This window comes from Scomber japonicus, chromosome 16 (assembly GCF_027409825.1).
Source record: "Scomber japonicus isolate fScoJap1 chromosome 16, fScoJap1.pri, whole genome shotgun sequence".
Lineage (NCBI taxonomy): Eukaryota > Metazoa > Chordata > Actinopteri > Scombriformes > Scombridae > Scomber > Scomber japonicus.
The window spans coordinates 19,989,205-20,006,642 of record NC_070593.1 but is presented as its reverse complement, the minus strand read 5'-3'; the positions used below and the strand labels follow the sequence as shown (position 1 = coordinate 20,006,642).

At 40.7% G+C, this 17,438-nt stretch overlaps 1 protein-coding gene across 1 annotated transcript in view; it reads left to right on the top strand.

The window, feature by feature from the left end:
* Positions 1-437: 437 nt before the first annotated feature.
* dlgap2a (discs, large (Drosophila) homolog-associated protein 2a) overlaps positions 438-17,438 on the top strand; it is a 47,161-nt gene continuing 30,160 nt past the window's right edge. The window contains exons 1-2 of the mRNA XM_053335362.1: positions 438-1,574; positions 11,606-11,820. Of these exons, the coding sequence (XP_053191337.1) occupies positions 498-1,574; positions 11,606-11,820 (1,292 nt within the window). The 5' untranslated portion in view covers positions 438-497. The remainder of the gene's footprint in view (positions 1,575-11,605; positions 11,821-17,438) is intronic.

Below are 17,438 nucleotides of genomic sequence, written 5' to 3'. Positions count from 1 at the left end.
ATCAAGCCGTACGCCTCACAGCGCTCTCCTCAGGGCTTTGACGGATGACACCAGCACCACAGAGTGATAGGCTATTATTTCACTTTGCATTGGATAAATGGCAATGCGGGCTCTTACCTGTCGCCTGCCCTTCTCTTCGTTTTCTATCTTTTTTGCCTGTCTTTCAAGTAGTATACCGTCACACACCCGAATGGAAGGAAAAAAATTGGAGGGCTGAGATTTTGTCCGTGCGATCTGTTCAGTTTTTTTACGTCGTTTTGTAGGCAGCATGGATATGGAGAGTAAGATTATGGTGGATAATGACCAACCTGTCATTTGGTAATAGGCTTTTTTCCTCCTCTCCATTAAGTGTGAGATGTATTTCTTTTTGTGGTAAAAATGGCTTTACACCCTGGGTCTGATCTGATATTCTCCCTCCGTTGCTTTCAGACCAGCAGTATTCATGGTCACCCTCGCAGTACTTCGATGAGGACAGCCACTCCCCTCCACCCAGGAACATGAAGGGTCTCTCTGGCAGCCGCCCTGCCCAGCTCCAGCTCACCTCTCCCACCTCAGCCCACACCTGCGGCCTGGCTGAATGCGACCATTCCCTTGACCATCACCTCCACTATGGCGACTCACGCCCCCCCTCCTACCTCCTCAGCCCCACTGAAAGCTGCCCCCTTGATGGTCACCATCGCTGCTCCCCACGGAGCTCCATCCACTCCGACTGCATGGTGATGCCAGTGTCCATGTCAGCCACCGACCACTCCATCTCAAGTAGCACTTTCCCCCGCATGCACTACGGCAGCGCTTCACGGGACAGCGGTGGCAACACCTCTGGCGGCAGGGAATCCCGAGATGATGGTGGCTCATCCTCACACGGTGGTAGCGGAAAAATGAACCGAATCCCGGCAAACCTTCTGGACCAATTTGAGAAGCAGATGCCACTGCACAGGGATGGCTTCCACACATTGCAGTACCAACGCACCTCTACTACAACCACGACTACAGAGCAGCGTAACGAAAGCCCTGGGCGAATTCGTCATTTAGTCCACTCAGTACAGAAGCTCTTCACAAAGTCACACTCTCTAGAAGGTTCTTCCAAGATGAACGGTACCAAAAGTGACTCGCATCGGGACAGCTCACACCACCATCATCACCACCATCAAGGCCACCACAAACACAGCAAACGCAGCAAAAGCAAAGAACGCAAATCTGAAGGCAGTGGGAAACGTTCAGGAGGTTGGTGGAGTTCGGATGACAACCTGGATAGTGACAGCACGTACCGAACACCGAGTGTCATGTCAAGACATCCTGTGGACCACATCAGCCACTGTTACCCTGACTCAGTGCATGCACACCTGGCCGGAGACCTGTCACTAAAGACCTCCAAGAGTAATAACGACGTCAAGTGCTCAGCCTGTGAGAGCATAAGCATGGCACCAGAAGGCAAGTTCATGAAGAGGAGCTCTTGGTCCACGTTAACGGTCAGCCAAGCCAAGGAGGCCTACAGGAAGTCCTCACTCAACCTGGAGAAGCCCATGACGCCAACTGACCTTAAGCCCAACCTCAGGCCCTGTCACTATCTACAGGTGAGTTTGTCTTATTCTTATTATCAGCATTATCACAGAGAAAACACGAGTTCCAAAACTAAAGCCTGCATTGTACAACACAAAGCATTCTGTTTCTGTAGACATTGTTGGCCAATAGACAAGGAAGAAAAGTTGCTCATCTCAGCTGGATTTGTGATTGAGACAGTGAGACAGTGTTCTGTGCTGCCTTGGATATTACAATATGAACCTGTCCTATGGCTCAGCATGTGGCTGGCAGCAGAAAGGACAAGCACAGCAGGACGAATCAATTAACTCCATAAATGATCTGCACCGGAGGGGAAGAGTCGGCAGTGTGAGAATGAAAGACCAGGGATCAATGTTGATTTCTACTTTGTTGTTTGCTTCGATTTTGCATAGGTTTCGGGTCTGAAAAGGTTAGCATTTACCACTGAACTATGATCGGGTCTGTGGGAGGCCCTATAGCTCGTCAGGGATCAATAAAGATTGAGTCAGCACATTTCGCACATGGAACAACATGGGTTATATATGCATGCTGAAGGGAATATAAAAAAGGAGCATGCTTATAAGCCCCAAATTGCAAATCTAAGCAGGGGAAAAGATTATGTAACAACACTGTTCAATATACAACAATATAATATCTGATAGCATCATGTAAGTACTGCCTGCAGCCAAAATAAAGTGAGCACTTCAGCACACTGGGGGAGAAAACTTGGAGACTCAGAGCTCTGAGCAGAGTGTGTTACTGTATGGATTAGAGACTGTTGTAAACGGAAAGCCAATACATTACTCAAATCAGCCAGTGGAGCCAAACAAACCACTCAATCTAGGCTTACGTCAACAGAAAACACTTTTAGGAGTAATTTTGACTAGCATATTTTTAAACATAATTGATGATAATGTTGAACTGCACAGACAGTTCATTCATCCACTCAATTTTTTTACAATCCCACTAAGTGCAGAATTCTGCAGTGTTTAGTGCCCCCCCCCCCCCCCCCCCACACCCCTTTCTTCCAATTGGCCGTGCAGCTGAGGTAGTGTCCGAGCCGTGGCACCATAAACATTTCTAAAAATATCCTCTTCTCCTGCTTCCTGCCGCAGGGCTATATTTAGCTCTGCGTTATCAATCCAATCCGTGCAGGGTGACACATCTTCCCTCCCCAGAGGAAAATCAATGCCCTCTCAGAGAGCTGGAAGATCTATCGAAGAGGAGAGGTAGTGAAGGTTGGAGATACATGCCAGCAAAGTGTGTGAGAGATGCTCCAGGAATCAAAGGGGAGGAAATGGCAAAAGAGATGGCTGTTTTTGCTCCCTGTGGCTACTGTTGTTGCTCATCACCAGGAGCAGTCAGGCAGAGACAGAGCCAATAGTCAGGAATGATACTCTGCGCACACACCAAGGGGTCACATTGAGAAGCTCTCACTTCCTGCTGCCGCTGAATTGGAATCGCCTTGAACTATCTCCACTGTAACAATATAAACTGTGTCCGGGGAGTATTTGTACTGATTGCGTGTCCATGTGTGAGTGAGAATGTGTGTGGAAGGATGTTTATCGCACAACAGATGGTTTGATGATGCGCTAGACACTTTGTTTGCATACTTGGTTGGAGGCAAAGTGGAGAAAAATCTTCTAAAGTGGTGTTAAAGTGTAAAACAGCAACAGGAAGATGTGCAGGGCTTCTCTTACTGAATTGTCTGTATGTTATCATTGATAAACCAACTATGAGTTCATCCTTTTAAATAATGTGTGTGTATCCCAAGGCTGACGTATCTTCTTTGTCTGCTGTGCCGTAGACCTCCATTGTTCAAAAACTATTAAAAACACATCAATGAGCCACACCACTGCACTAGCTGACATGTTGCCTCCACCCCTGAAGAGTGTAATTAGAATAAATAACGTATCATCATGTATCCTGTCTGATCTCACACCATACCCAAACCAGCTACAATAATACCAAAAATGCGTCGGACACAACACACCCCCGGTATCCTGCGCCAGATGCACTCGACTGTGATCTGTGCTGCTGGGTTCATGAAAAAAAGGCCCTCTGAACATGATGATCCTGACAGTGCCCCACTGGGTCCAAATGCAGTGAGTGTGCCTGAGGGATCAGCTTCACATGATGAAAATCAGCATAGTTTGCTACAAATTTTGTTCAAAGTCAGCAGTTGGTGCTCTCAGTACAACAGACCCATGTGCAAGAATCATAGTGACAAATGCTGTGTGGTTGTTTGATATGACTGTCCTTGATGAGACAACGACAAAGGAATGAAAGTGGATGTTGACACTATTAAGTTTAGAGGGGTTTTTTTTAGAGGGTTTTTTGTCAAGTCTTTAGTCTTCAAAGATATTACGTATCAAGTAATATTTAAAAGTAATGCAGGTTTTTTGACCCATGTTGTGAAAAGGTTTTGAATATGTTGTGCATCGGAGGGTTAATTTGTTTTTTACAATAACAAAGGTCTGCAGCACAGAGGAATATGATATATCAGACTTCAGATACAGTATATACACAATATTTGAAAGTAGGATAAGTTCATTGTTGGTTTGACTCTGCACATGAGATTTGTTGAAAATATAGAAAAATATAGAAAAATACAGAATATCAACCAACCTTATCCTTCAACGTCAGTGCATGCAGCAGGTGTGTGAACGTTTTTGTGTGAGTGGGTTTTCATGTGTGTGTGTATGTATGAGAGATCGATTAACTGGACATCGGGGAGGACAGAGATGGATTCATATTGGCTGCTCTTTCTCTGAATTGACAAATGCTGGGGAATCAGACCTGGCATTAGCCATCGCTCTCTGTCTTTGGCTAAGTCATTTCACAAATTAGCCCCAATTAGTCCTTCCCTCACACATACACATACACATCTTGTTATTATTCCTTCATGAGTTTGACTGTGTGCTTGAAATTAATGAAAGCAGGTGATAGTAGCAGACCGTCCATCTACTGTTGGTGACAGGCTCACCTGGATGAATTTCAAGCTGTTCATCTACTGTACGTGTTAAGGCCACCATCCCTCCCTTGCTCTCTTTCTCTCACATACACCATCTTCAAATCAGGCATGTAAATAAACCTGAACTGCAGTCGTAGCTGTAATCTGTGCCTCCAGCTCGTAGGTTCACAGCACAAGAACTTTGTCTTACTGACAACTCTCAGCGCTGATGAAGTCAGCTGCTTCAGCATACGCAAGTCTGTTCTCTCTGTGCGTACAGTACTGTAATACAAAGGGAGGATTAGTCTTTGATAGTTTTGCTGATAGGGCATTGCTGAGGGATTTAATAAGCCAATTAATTGGCATGTTGGCTTGCCAAAGGTGGAGCTTGAGAGGCAGAAAGGCCGTTGATTAAAATACAAAAGGGAAGTGCAAAGCAGCAGAAACTGGCACTGTGAATGAACACACAGACAAGGGTTCCCTAACTTTTTCATTCTAGGGGCCACCAGATCGCTATCAGTCCATGAACCAGTACTTGGCAAGTTTTTGTCCCAGGAACCTAGGGATCAGACAGTAGTTTGCAACTAAATGTTACTCATCTGCGTGGCCTCAGGCAACAGAGTGGCTTTGTGGTTAACCACCATGTCGGCAAGCATCTGCTCATATTTGTGTTTTATCTCAAGTTCCCTTTTATTCTACAAGGAGGGTAACAAGCTGTAACCATTTAATTGTCACTTGCTAAGCACATTTGCTCATATCCGTCTTGTATGTGAAACTGTTCTTCCAAGCCAAAACAATAGTGTACTAATTCTCTGAGGGTTTGGTACCAATATTTTTTGCCAGGAATTCTTGGTCTTTTAACAGAACAGTTCTTGCCAAACATAGTCAAGGGTATGTCTTTGACCTTGTAGTGTCTGGTGGGTTTAAGTTTGGAGAATGTGTTGAACAGAGGGAAATCTGTCCATTCATGTATTAACCTTGATTTTTTTATTTCTTTGTTATGACGTGTTCTCTTCCCTTACACCTGAACCCAATCTCCATAGTCATTTCCAGCATAAAAGCTCAAACATCCAGCAAGCTAAGGCACCAGATACTTTACTCAAAGGTTAAAAGAGACCAAAACAACAGAGAGCAAATATTGGGATTACATTGGTGCCCAGCAATTTAAAAAAAAATGAATGCAGATGTTGTTCAGTATCTGCTGGAAGAAGTGAAAGTTTGCAACCATTTGACACACACACACACACACCTGTGATCACATTAGCTGTGACAGCATTTGCAGCTACATTAACACCTGTTAATACGGTCAGATCATTTTGATTTCTTTCCACCTTGTTGCCAAAAATGTGGCTGTTCAACTTTGACTTCTATTTTATTTGAAGAATTACATATGTAAATTCAATAGTGAGAGAGAAATATTTTTTAAAATACTGTGACTTTAGTTTCTAGGAACTAGAAGGCCTGCTGGGAGATCTGTTCCCTCAAGGGGCTCTGCCCCAGGGGTCATCTTCCAGGTTTCTTTTTTTGACCTTTTGAGGCAGCTCTCCTTAACAACACAAGGGTGAAGGGCTTGACATGACTTGACTTGAATTAGTTACCATACAAATTAAGTTCATCATCATGAATATGTAGTAATTATTCAGTGATAAAGTGCAGACATGTCCTTTTATTGTATTCACGTTACCTCAACTTGCTTCATCTACTTCTACTTTCCTGCTCTGGCCAGACTTTTAATAACTCACAGAACATTTTTGTATTTCAGCTGTGAGTTTTAAATGTAGTCAAAAAGAGTGAGTTTGACAGTACAAGTAAGAGCAAGAAGACAGGAAGAATTTCAAGTCAAGGGAAAGTCAGTTCTTTTACTAAAAAAAAAAACTAAAAAGAAAAATGGGTCTCATGGTTGCACAGACTTCTCTCTGCCTCTTGTCACTTTGCGATTGTTGAGTGTCAGTAACCTTCATTGTAGTTGCACTAAAAATATCCCACAGCCATGTCACAATATCTACTTTTGTCCAGATATTCAAAGGAATAAGACATCACGCTGCCAGTTGGAAAGACTCCAGCCACTCACAGGGAATGAACATTTTTATGAAATGTTAGACACTCGTCAGGTTTTGTTAATGTTAAGTTAATGTGTTAAAAGGGAGATGGAAATACAAGAAGTTCGGACGTCGGGGACATTTAATTCATATGACATATCAGCTGTGTCTGCTGTCTGTGTTTTTCTAGATTTTCCTATAAAACACAAAAACATAGATGGTAGCAGCAACTAGGCAACCAATACTACATGAATGGAGCAATTACAACTTGCCTGATTGAAACAAATGCAGCCCGTACTACTCCTAGTCTGTTATTACAGTGATGCGTAACATAACTTGTGCCACCATGCTTTACACAGCCAAGTTTATTTGCTCCAAACCAGTTGATGGGAACACACTTAATTCGCATTTTCTTACTTTTCTTTCTTTTTTTTGTGATATTTAAAAGTTACCTTAAAATTAGCTTGACAATTGGATGGAAACACAGCAACTGAAATGAGATTTTTTTGGCTGTTTAAAGAACAGGTTTAGTGTTACACTGAGATTCAGGGTTAGGATTAGTTTTAGATCATCATAATGTTGCCAGAATACTGGTTTACATGATCAAAAGCACACTTTTTATATCACTTCTATGCCTGTCTACTTACATATGCATGCATGCATCAGTGAGCAGAGTGTAGCATCAGTAAATAAACACCATAGTAGCCAAGACAAAGTAAATATGCAGATTTTGAATGAGGTTTGTGCACAGTCACATGTGTGGGTGTACATGTGACAAGAGAAAAAAAACAGTTGGTGGTGGGCATGTGGTAGGCTTTTCTGTCAGGTAAGTAACCACTCATCATTCGTTTTCCCTTCAAGGAGGAAAGAGGTAAGAGAGAGGGGAAAAAAGAAAACGGCACCTGTTCTAACACACACTGCATATCCATGCAATCTTGTGGGAGGAAATGAGGGGCTGGAGGCTAGTGGATGGGATTACCAGTGATTGAACTATTTAAGAACTCTCTAACTCTCTCCTTTCCTTCCTCTCTTTTCTCTATTTCTCCATCTTTTTGCACATTATCCCCCCCACCCCACCACCACACACACACACACACACACACTCTCTATTTCTTTACTTAATGGCAATGACTTATGCTTCTTAGTAGGAGAGGCGCTGTGTATAGATTGAGCCATAGAGTTAATCAATGAAATGCACTGCTGCACTGCAGGTACATTGACTGAGGCCTACCTAGTCCCACCACCACCACCCCAGCACACACTCATACACACACATGCATGCAAATAGACACACACACACACTGCACTCCCTGTGGCCTCCTACAGAGCCAAAGATCAAAGCACTGAAAGTAAAGGTGGCCACACACAGCTATATGCCAACATCTGCAAAATCCTATTAGAACCATTTCATCGATGTTATTTACCGGCAATTGAATTTCCAAAACAGTATGTATGAAAGGATGTGGTCATAGAACATCAAAAAGAACTTTATCATACTTGGCAGTACATGAAAAAACAATTTTACACAAGTCATGTCTGTTCCTTATTGAGCAGAATCCGGATAATTACAGGAGGTAATGTTGAGGTTTTTTTGTGATAATGTAACTTAAAATATGAATCTTCACACTTGAGCTGTGAATTTTCACACAGCCCCCACAAACCTTAGTTTGCATATTCACAAAGGACTCATCACCACAAATGTCACATGTTTATTTAGGAACAGAATCATCAAAACTGCCAAGGAAATATAGCATAATTGGAAAATAGTCTGCTTCACACCGTATCCATGGCCTTGCGGATACACGCTAACTTCTGAATCCCATATCTTTCCGTAGTGGGATCTTTGGGTCAAGGTGAATATCTGTGTTGACAAGCATCCATATTTCAGCTCCGCTAAGCCGGCTGGGACACCATGCGTGTTTTCACAGAAGTCAATACGAGCAGACTGCTGCCTAGTTGGTTTTTTATCTTCACAGGAAGACACCCTACAATCTATTCAGTTTATCAGTGAATCCAAATTAAACAAATCTCACCACAGCTTGCGCCTGTCCTCTGGCGTTCCCTTCATTAATTAGACGTCTAAAAATATCAAACCCCTCCAAGACTTAATTAACCCATCGACTCCATTTGGTAGCTTGTGCATGCCTGTCTTCAGAGGGGAGATGAATGACTTTTATCAGAGTGTGTGTGAGTGTGTGTCTGTGTGTGTATGAATGTCCGTGCACATTTTTGGCTAGAAGGCCTCCAAGTATGTCTTTGTATTCTGTCTTTTTCCGCATCTGTTTGTATGTGTCTTTTTATACTTCAATCTTAACCCTAACCCTAACCCGGACCCTTTTCTTTTTTACTGTAACCCCACATACTTGCATATTACAAGAGTTTTAAAGACCTGGAAGATACACCACTCTCAATCCATAGTTTTCATCAATCACACCATCCTCCATGCTGACTTGACACATAAGAGTCAAAGGCTGCTTTGATCCTGCATTCTCTGTGATTAACAAAGAGTGGGACTTAATTAAGCCATAATTGATCAATTATTCAAGCTGTTTTGATTTGATGTGACACTTGTTAGAATGGTAATCACGGGTGGGCGTGCACTGATGCCAGAGGTTAGTAGAATTAGTGTCATAGGGAAGTCATTTTTTTTCCCAGGACAATAAACACGTGCCGTCTCATAAAGATCTTCTCATTCACTGTCAACGGCTGCTTTTATTGCTTTTTCTAATGTGTCTGAAACTGTTGCTTCTACTTTCAACATTCTACTTTTGGAAAAGATTTGTTTTTATTTATAATAAAATGTAATAGGGTTTCAATTGTTATTTTCTGATAGATGGCATTCGCATCAGGAAGTGATTAGACTCATGTGTCTGACGCATTACTGACATTTGGACGCAACCTATCTCCTCCTGACATTTGCCACAGCCAGTCAGCTGTCTCCCAGTTCACTGTGAACCTGTGAGTAGTAAGTTAGTCATTTTCTTTTGGCAGATGGAAGTTTCACAGAATCCGTATTATCAGTATGATTACACATGAATCTGATATGTTAATCATTAACAGTGGTTAGGAGAGGAGCTCTACAAAAGGCTATTTTAAACCTATTCTTGACTGTAGCTCAGGTTCAGCATTACTGTAAAGTCAAAGAAATATGGACCCAAGTCAGATTTAACTTAATGAAATGTAGAGCTGGGCAGACTGGCACTCCACTGAGGCTGATCCGGCTGCCAGGATATTAAAGTGACAGATGGATACAGCATCGGAGAAGCCTTCAACTTCCACATAGAATTTAATGATTAGTGACAACGTCATATTTTATGAGTGCAAATCATTTGACCGTGTAAATGCATGTCCAGCTAAAGATTCTGACCATGGCACACCGTCAGCAGAGTGCAACATGGTAAATCTAAAAGAAAATAGAAAATAGGGAAAGCCTACAAGGACAGAGAAGCAAAAGGTTTGGAGGGTCTCGGTTAGTGTGTGTGTGTGTGTGTGTGTGTTCATCTTTGTTTGTTTGTAGAAGAGTCAAAGACTCACAGTAATTGAACCGTTGTACTGTTTAAGGCAAAATGGGAATATGTGTTTGTGTGTGCGGGTTAGAGAAAGAAAGCGAGAGGGAGAGAGAGAGAGAGAGAGAGAGAGAGAGAGAGAGAGGGGTAGTGTGTGTAATGAGGTTGTGAGTAATCGTCATCAGTTCAGTACATGAGTGGGTGAAGTTAACCCAGCAGATTTTAATAAGCTACACAACCATCTTCAACACAGAAACCCATTAGGTTCATACAGTGTAATAACCTTTCTGCATGCTATGTAATGGCATGTACCATAATGGAGTCGCTCTCTTCCTTCACACTAGTATCACGATTCACAAAATGTTTGAGCTCCACATAAAATCTGTATCCACAAATGTTCTGATGATGCCTTTTATAACTGTTATGAGTTACATGTGCTCTGAGCAAAGCAGACAAGACTAATGTCAATTGCAATAACCTCCACTTAGTATGGTGCTGCTTCTTCGGAGTGAATGCAGCTGAGACATCCTGTTTTCACACTGAATGGAATAATACTGATGCTGCTGTCTGGATACTCAATTACCTGGTTTAACGAGTGGAAGAAAATTGCAACATATAACCTGCCTGACTTGTTTTGACGGCATGTCTCCACGTGATAGCTACAACAACTGCAAAGATTGGTTCCATTTTCTCTGTTTCCAAGGTTTTTTTTCCCTCAATAATTATGATTAACATCCCAGCCAAATTTATAACATATCAGTCAAGGTTTTGGTAGTTTGTAACAGAGCCAAGGTGCAGAAAAGCAAAGGGATATCAAGCAGCAGTGGTAGCTCTGTGAATGCTTTGTTGCAATGTGTGTTGACTCATCATGAAAATGGTCCTGTGTAGTTAAATGGATGGAACTAACTGTGCCAGAGGCAGGGGGTTCAATTCAAGTGTCCATCAAATGGTGCATTGCTTCATGAGTTGAAAATGTTATAGTGCTGGTTTTTATGGTTTTAGTGCTTTAATATCACTCCATCTAGATTAACATGGTCCTCTTGGAGTTAAGAAAAGTCTGTCCTTTAATAACCCTGGAAAGGAGTTAATCTACAATGCCAGAAAAACTCTTGTTGAATGTGTTTACTTTATAATAAAGAGCTATATGTCTACAAAATCAATATATATTAAAGGACAGGTCCACATTAAAACAATAGTCAGCTGCCCAGTAATCATTCCTTCTGTTTATACTGGCCATTAGATGATCCCTTCATAATGCATTTAATGTGTAAGTGATGGTGGCTAAAATCCTCACTCTTCCTCCTGTGCAAAAATGTATTTAAAAGTTTATCTGAAGTTGATATAAAGCTTCAGACATCCAAATGAGTCAAATCAAGTAGGTATCTTTCAGTGTTACATTTTCAAAATCCCTCTTTTTGTTACAAACTATAATTTTCTATTTTGTCCTGTGGATTAGGTCTACATTTTGTCTAAGAATGCATTAAGCACACCATTATACTCACTACATCAGATTCAGAATGATTACTTTCATATCCACGAATCAACCAGTGTGTGCCCTGTCCACCCAGGTGCCACAGGATGAGTGGAGTGGTTACCCTGGCGGCGGGAAGGATGATGAGATTCCTTGTCGTCGTATGCGGAGCAGCAGCTATGTTAAAGCCATGGGGGATGAAGAGAGTGGAGATTCGGACTCCAGCCCCAAGACATCGCCTCAAAAGATGGTGCGGCCAGATGCCCTGGTCAAAGCCATCATAAGACCCAGGGACCTGCTGGACTCTCAGAGGTACAACACATGCAACTTAAAGATTTAGTAGTTAATTGTGCTTTTTCTTTGCATTCATTTTGTTCTTGCATGATCCTGTTAATATCATCACTTCAAAGGTCCATCCTAACAGTTTACAGTCTGTTTTGTCTTCTCATCTTGAAGCCACTATGTGTGTGTGTGTGCGATATTTGTGTGGTCCATGTCTTTGGTCCCAGACTGAAATATCTCAAAAACGATTTGATAGATTGTCATGACATTTGATACAGACATTCATTCACACTACATTCATTCACACTTTTTCTCTAGTAGTGCCACAGTGTTATTTTTAGGAGAATGTCTGAACAGTTACTGGATGGATTGCCATGAGGATCATTTTTAATAACTTTGGTGACACCATGATCAGGTTATAATTTCAATTTATCCAATTCTTTGGTTTATGACTTAATAACTGCCAAGCTAATCCCATCAAGCTCTGTTTTACTTTGTTTGTAGGGTTGCCAACTCCCTGAAAAATAAATAAGGGACACCTAGTTGGCAGGGCCTGCCGACCCGATTGCGTTCACCCCTCCTGGCTTGGTGAATTTTTTTTTTGCCTTTTTTGTGGGTGTGAAACGATTTTTTAATTATTTGACTTGAACCTGAATTTAATTCGATGCATGTTTTTGAGTGATATGATACATGGAAAATACATTATTATTCAACAATTTATTTTTTAGTGCAAAATAACAAATCTTTTAAACAGAACTCAGTCCTGCTTAACTTAAAAGAATAAAATAAATCTTTCTTCTAACAGAACTGTCCTGCTTAACTGAAAACAGTATAAAATAACAGAAAACAATAGAAAGCAGAAAATTAGAAAAATAGTGCACATTTAGTGCAATGAGAAAAGTGCAAACAGAAAGTCTGTGTAAAAGTTGTAAACATAAACACTTTGTGCCTCAAAGGCCATGACTGTACAGTTGTAGTAAATAAGAAAAGAAAAGATTGAACTCATGAAGTCAAAAGCTCAATGCTACATCATGTGAAGACAGCCTATTTTTTTCCATTTGTATTTCTTTTGAGCTTAGAAAGGAGGCTGCAGTAAGGAGTTGTTTGCCTCTTGTCTTCCGGTATCTTCTTGCAAGCAACAGTACCTCGACCAATGAGCAGAGCTGCATTCTCATGTGTGAGTGTGCTGTCAGCTCATTGGTCACAGAGCAGGAGAAGGCTGGCAATAAGATTACCATAAATGTTCATATAAAACGCTCTGTCATTCATTGATTCCATTGACATTTTACAGACTATTTTGATTCTCACGGAAATACGTGTGTCCCTTTTCAGCTCAATACGGGACACATAATTTTGTTTCTAAATAGGGGACGATTCCGTTTTTTCAAGGGATGTTTGGCAACCCTATATGTTTGGTGCTATTTGGACACTTTTTGCGTGCTAACATCACTATATTAAGATGGTGAACATGTTTTACTTTTTAGGGTTGCCAACATGATACCTGCTCAAGATCAGAATGTTAGCATGTAAATATTAGCATTTACCTCAAAGCACCTCTGTGTCTTAAAGGGACAGTTTGGGTTTAACATATAACCCCACTTCAGAAAACCCAAACTATTCCTTTAAGTTGCATTCAGGCCAAATCCAGCAATGCAGCACTACAGCACTGGGGGCTGCGGTGGTTATAGCTTCACAGTGCTGCTAGAAACACAAATTATATGTATTGTGACTTTAAGTAAATAAATCTCCCAGTGAATGAGACAATTCTCTAAACATCCCATGCAGTTCAATTTGTTCCAGAAAATATATTTCAAAACATTTATCACAATAAGATCAATGACAGTATCCTCTGTGATTTTCATGGAATGAAATGATCTCAAACCACTGTATCATTTTCCAGATGTTCCTCTCTCTTTTTTTCCTATTTTGAGATTCGCATGTGTTATTTATTTTATAATTTACATTTCTCTAGCAGTGTTGGCAGTTATCTTGTGTTGGTGCCCCACTGCTACATCAGTGTCAAGCACTTGATAGCTGAACCCTGTGCTCATTAAAATCTCTTTATGGGTATTCATATCAGTGTCTTCAACAGTAGGAAAATGTTCAGTGTGTTCTTCTGGGATGTGTCCTAGTAAATGATGAGGAAACAGAGGGCTTCTGCTTTGGTAACTCAGCAGTAGAAGAAAGTAGTCATAAGAGGATTACATCATAAGACAAGCTGGAGACAATGTCACAGGAAAATAAACACAAGTAACTATGTTATGGAGAGATTCAAGGGGAGTTATTAACATTGTCAATTTCATTACTCACACCAAATAAAGAGAGTAATGAAGCCTCACCCTCAGTAATGCTCAACAAAAGGTCAGGCTTTCCACCCAGGTATTTGTATAATATACTGGCATTAATATTAAAGTCATCTAGGTCTCAATGTTTATGCCGAAAATATGATGTGCTGCAGAAGTTACTCTGAAGCAGTTTTATGTCAATTGTCTGTGCTATTTGTCTTGACTGTTTTTCTCACGTTCTGTTGTACCTCATCTCCATCTTTATTTCCTTCAGTTTCACCCCAGCTCTCTTTCAGCTGGGTAAACACCAATCATGTATACCAAACATGTTGCCATCACTTACTCACAACTCGGAGGTTTAAAAAAAAAAAAAAGCCCTATTCTCTACATTGTTTACATCAGGTTTTGTGCATTTTTCGATTACAAATCCACAAGAGAAACTATTCAAATGTTACTTACCATTTTATTTTACTTCCTATTGTGGTTTTAAATTTCATTGTTATGGTTCTACAGACAGCAAATTATTGCATTCTGTGTGGCAGATTCATCTTTTCCAGAGTAATTTTTTAAAAGGTGGCAATACAAGAGAGCCAATTCGCTTTCACTCCTCCTTCAAAGGAATCTGTTCCTCTTCATTTGAAACAGAATGTGAAAACAGTAATTACAGCATGGATTCACGAGTCTATTTTAATATATGAATTTCCCGGCCTTTCTTTTTCAAAACCCAATCTTTTATCTGTCTCTGACTTGCTTCTGGCCTGTACAGTGAGTACTTTCACTAGTTAAAGTTTAGATCAGTATGGTCTCCTTAAAAGGCTTTCTGCTACAACTTAGAGCAGGTTTCATGGTCTTACGTTTTAGATAATTAGATTCCATTGTGTTTGATGAAGGTGCATGAGAGATGAGAGACAATTGATTTCTTGTAGCAGTGTGACCAGAGTCATGCAGAGGTAGCTGTGGTGTAAAGTTCGTAGTAACGTAAACCAAAGCAAAGGTGGCTCAAGAGGAATACTTTTCAGAATTTGTTGTATTTATGAATGATTAAATGAAATATTCTCCTTCCATCACTATTATCCTTCCCATTATTTATAATCACTGTCACAGCACTCTTATATCAGGACTGATGATCTTATTGAGCAAAATGGCTTAATAATAATGAGAAATCACTTGAATGTTCTGTGCTAAAGACAGTAAGAAATTTCTATCTTTACAAAAATTCAAAAAGTCAGTCACATTCATTCCATCAAGGCGGGGCACACAACTTAAATTAAACTGAAATTATTACAATTAGTTAATTAAGCTTTCTTTTGATTAATTCAGGAAATCTCATTGAATCATGAGAGACTTGAGTTCAATGGGTTAGGGTTAGGAAATTAATTTGATTTTGAGGAAAAAGTTGGATAAGTGCATCGCTAAAGAGAACAGTCTGGGAAAGCTACAAAATCTCCACCAAAACTTAACCAACGTACTGTGTTGAAGATGTTTTATATATGACCTTGTATGTTCATAAGACACTGAAGGTAGATAATGAATAAGGGAAGGGTTAAGTGGGATCTAATCAACCCTTACTATTAACTCCAATTATTTGTTAGTTAGTAAATCTCATTGAGATCAAGAGTGTAAACTGTTTCAAAACACAAAATGACATGTTAATGATGATAAAGTGGTTATGATTGGGGGGAAAAAATATGTCAGTTTCATGTTACTGTAGGTAAGGAAATATAGGGCTCCAGATATCCTGGGACTATTTTAATTAAAGGCATGCTTGGATAGCTGGCATTACTTTAAGTTAATGCTCAAGTGGCTAAAAGCGGGTTGCAGCATTATATGACCCCTGACTTCTACATGAGCTATTGAAATATCAATAAGATTAAACATTAATTACATGTTTGGGAAATAGATAGAGGTGTAGAAAGAAATGCATGGCTAGATATGTACTGTGATTGTCCAGTTACAAGTCACAACTGTGCCTGAAAAGAATTGATATTAATACAATTTATGATTTATTAATAAATCCATGGAATTGCAAGACTTAAATAGACAATAGAAAGTGAATCACAAAGAAGGAAACTACAGGAAGCACTGACTGTCAAGACTGTTTTTTCAATGACAACCTGCTTCAACTGTATACAATGTATAAGTTTAGCCTATGTAATTTCTCTTCTATGCAGTGCCTTTTACTCAAAGAGAACTATTGAAACACACGTCCCTGCATGGCCCGCTGCAACTTCTGCATAAATCATGCTGTATCTCTGTTCTGCTCCTGGTCTGCATGAGCCCAAAGACAAATAATCTGGCATAAATTGTAGACATTATGCAAAGATAACCTTGTGTCTGACCTTAGTATAGAGTGTGCCCTGTGACAGACACATAGCTGCAGTATGTAATGACAGACAGTCACAGGGATATACAGTACGCTACATACTGACTAACGTTGATAATTTCCTCACTCTTATCATCATAGCCTTGTCTTTCACTCCTCGTTTCTGACGCCTCCAACCCTGCTCATTGTCATTCAGCACTGGTTTTTCAAATGTTTCTCTCGTACAGAGCGGAAGCACAGAAACCGCAGCGTGCAACACCCACAGAATCTGCTCATATACATTGCCACTGTCAACCTGACCCTGCTGAAAACACGTACACACAAACAGAATAAATGATGAGCGTCTCTGGCAGAGTGTTTGTGACATCTCTCTGCAGGATGACAGTAGAGGGAAGCATGGCAGCAGAGATCCAGATCCAGCTTTTACAGTCAAGGGCAACAAGTAGTATCTGTGTGTGCTTACGTAATAAACCAGATATTCATCCCAGGGGATATATAATGACAAATCGAATGTTATGGATTGTGAACAGGCAGGATCATTATGATATCTGTTACAGAAAATGCAGTCATTTGGCCTTTCTAACAACTCTTTCAGAATGGGGTGTAATGTATGAGGCAGCCATAGTGAGGTATGCTTCCTTTTCCACATTTTGCAAAATTTCCCCTGACTATCCATTTTGAATGGCTGTAAACGGTGAATGATTTATGAGGATGCAACAGTGGCAAGGGCTATCAGTTGCAGTTATTGTACTCCAAGGCCCCTGTGAATAATGGTTCCCTCAGTGGTTAGACTAAGAGTGTGCTAGGCTCTGCTGAAAGGAAGATATTGACCAGCATGGATCAGGATGTGTGGCCTATCTCTGAGTCCACTGACAGTAGTGGCAGCGTTATTGAGTTTGGTGGAACAGGTTTGTTGTTGCACTCATTTCAAACACCGGGAGTGTTCCCATGGGTGTCATTACTGAAGAGTCCTGATACTCCCCTGAACCCACTCTAAGAATGTCATAATGTGGTGTAGTTCCTCATGGATCCAAATGGAG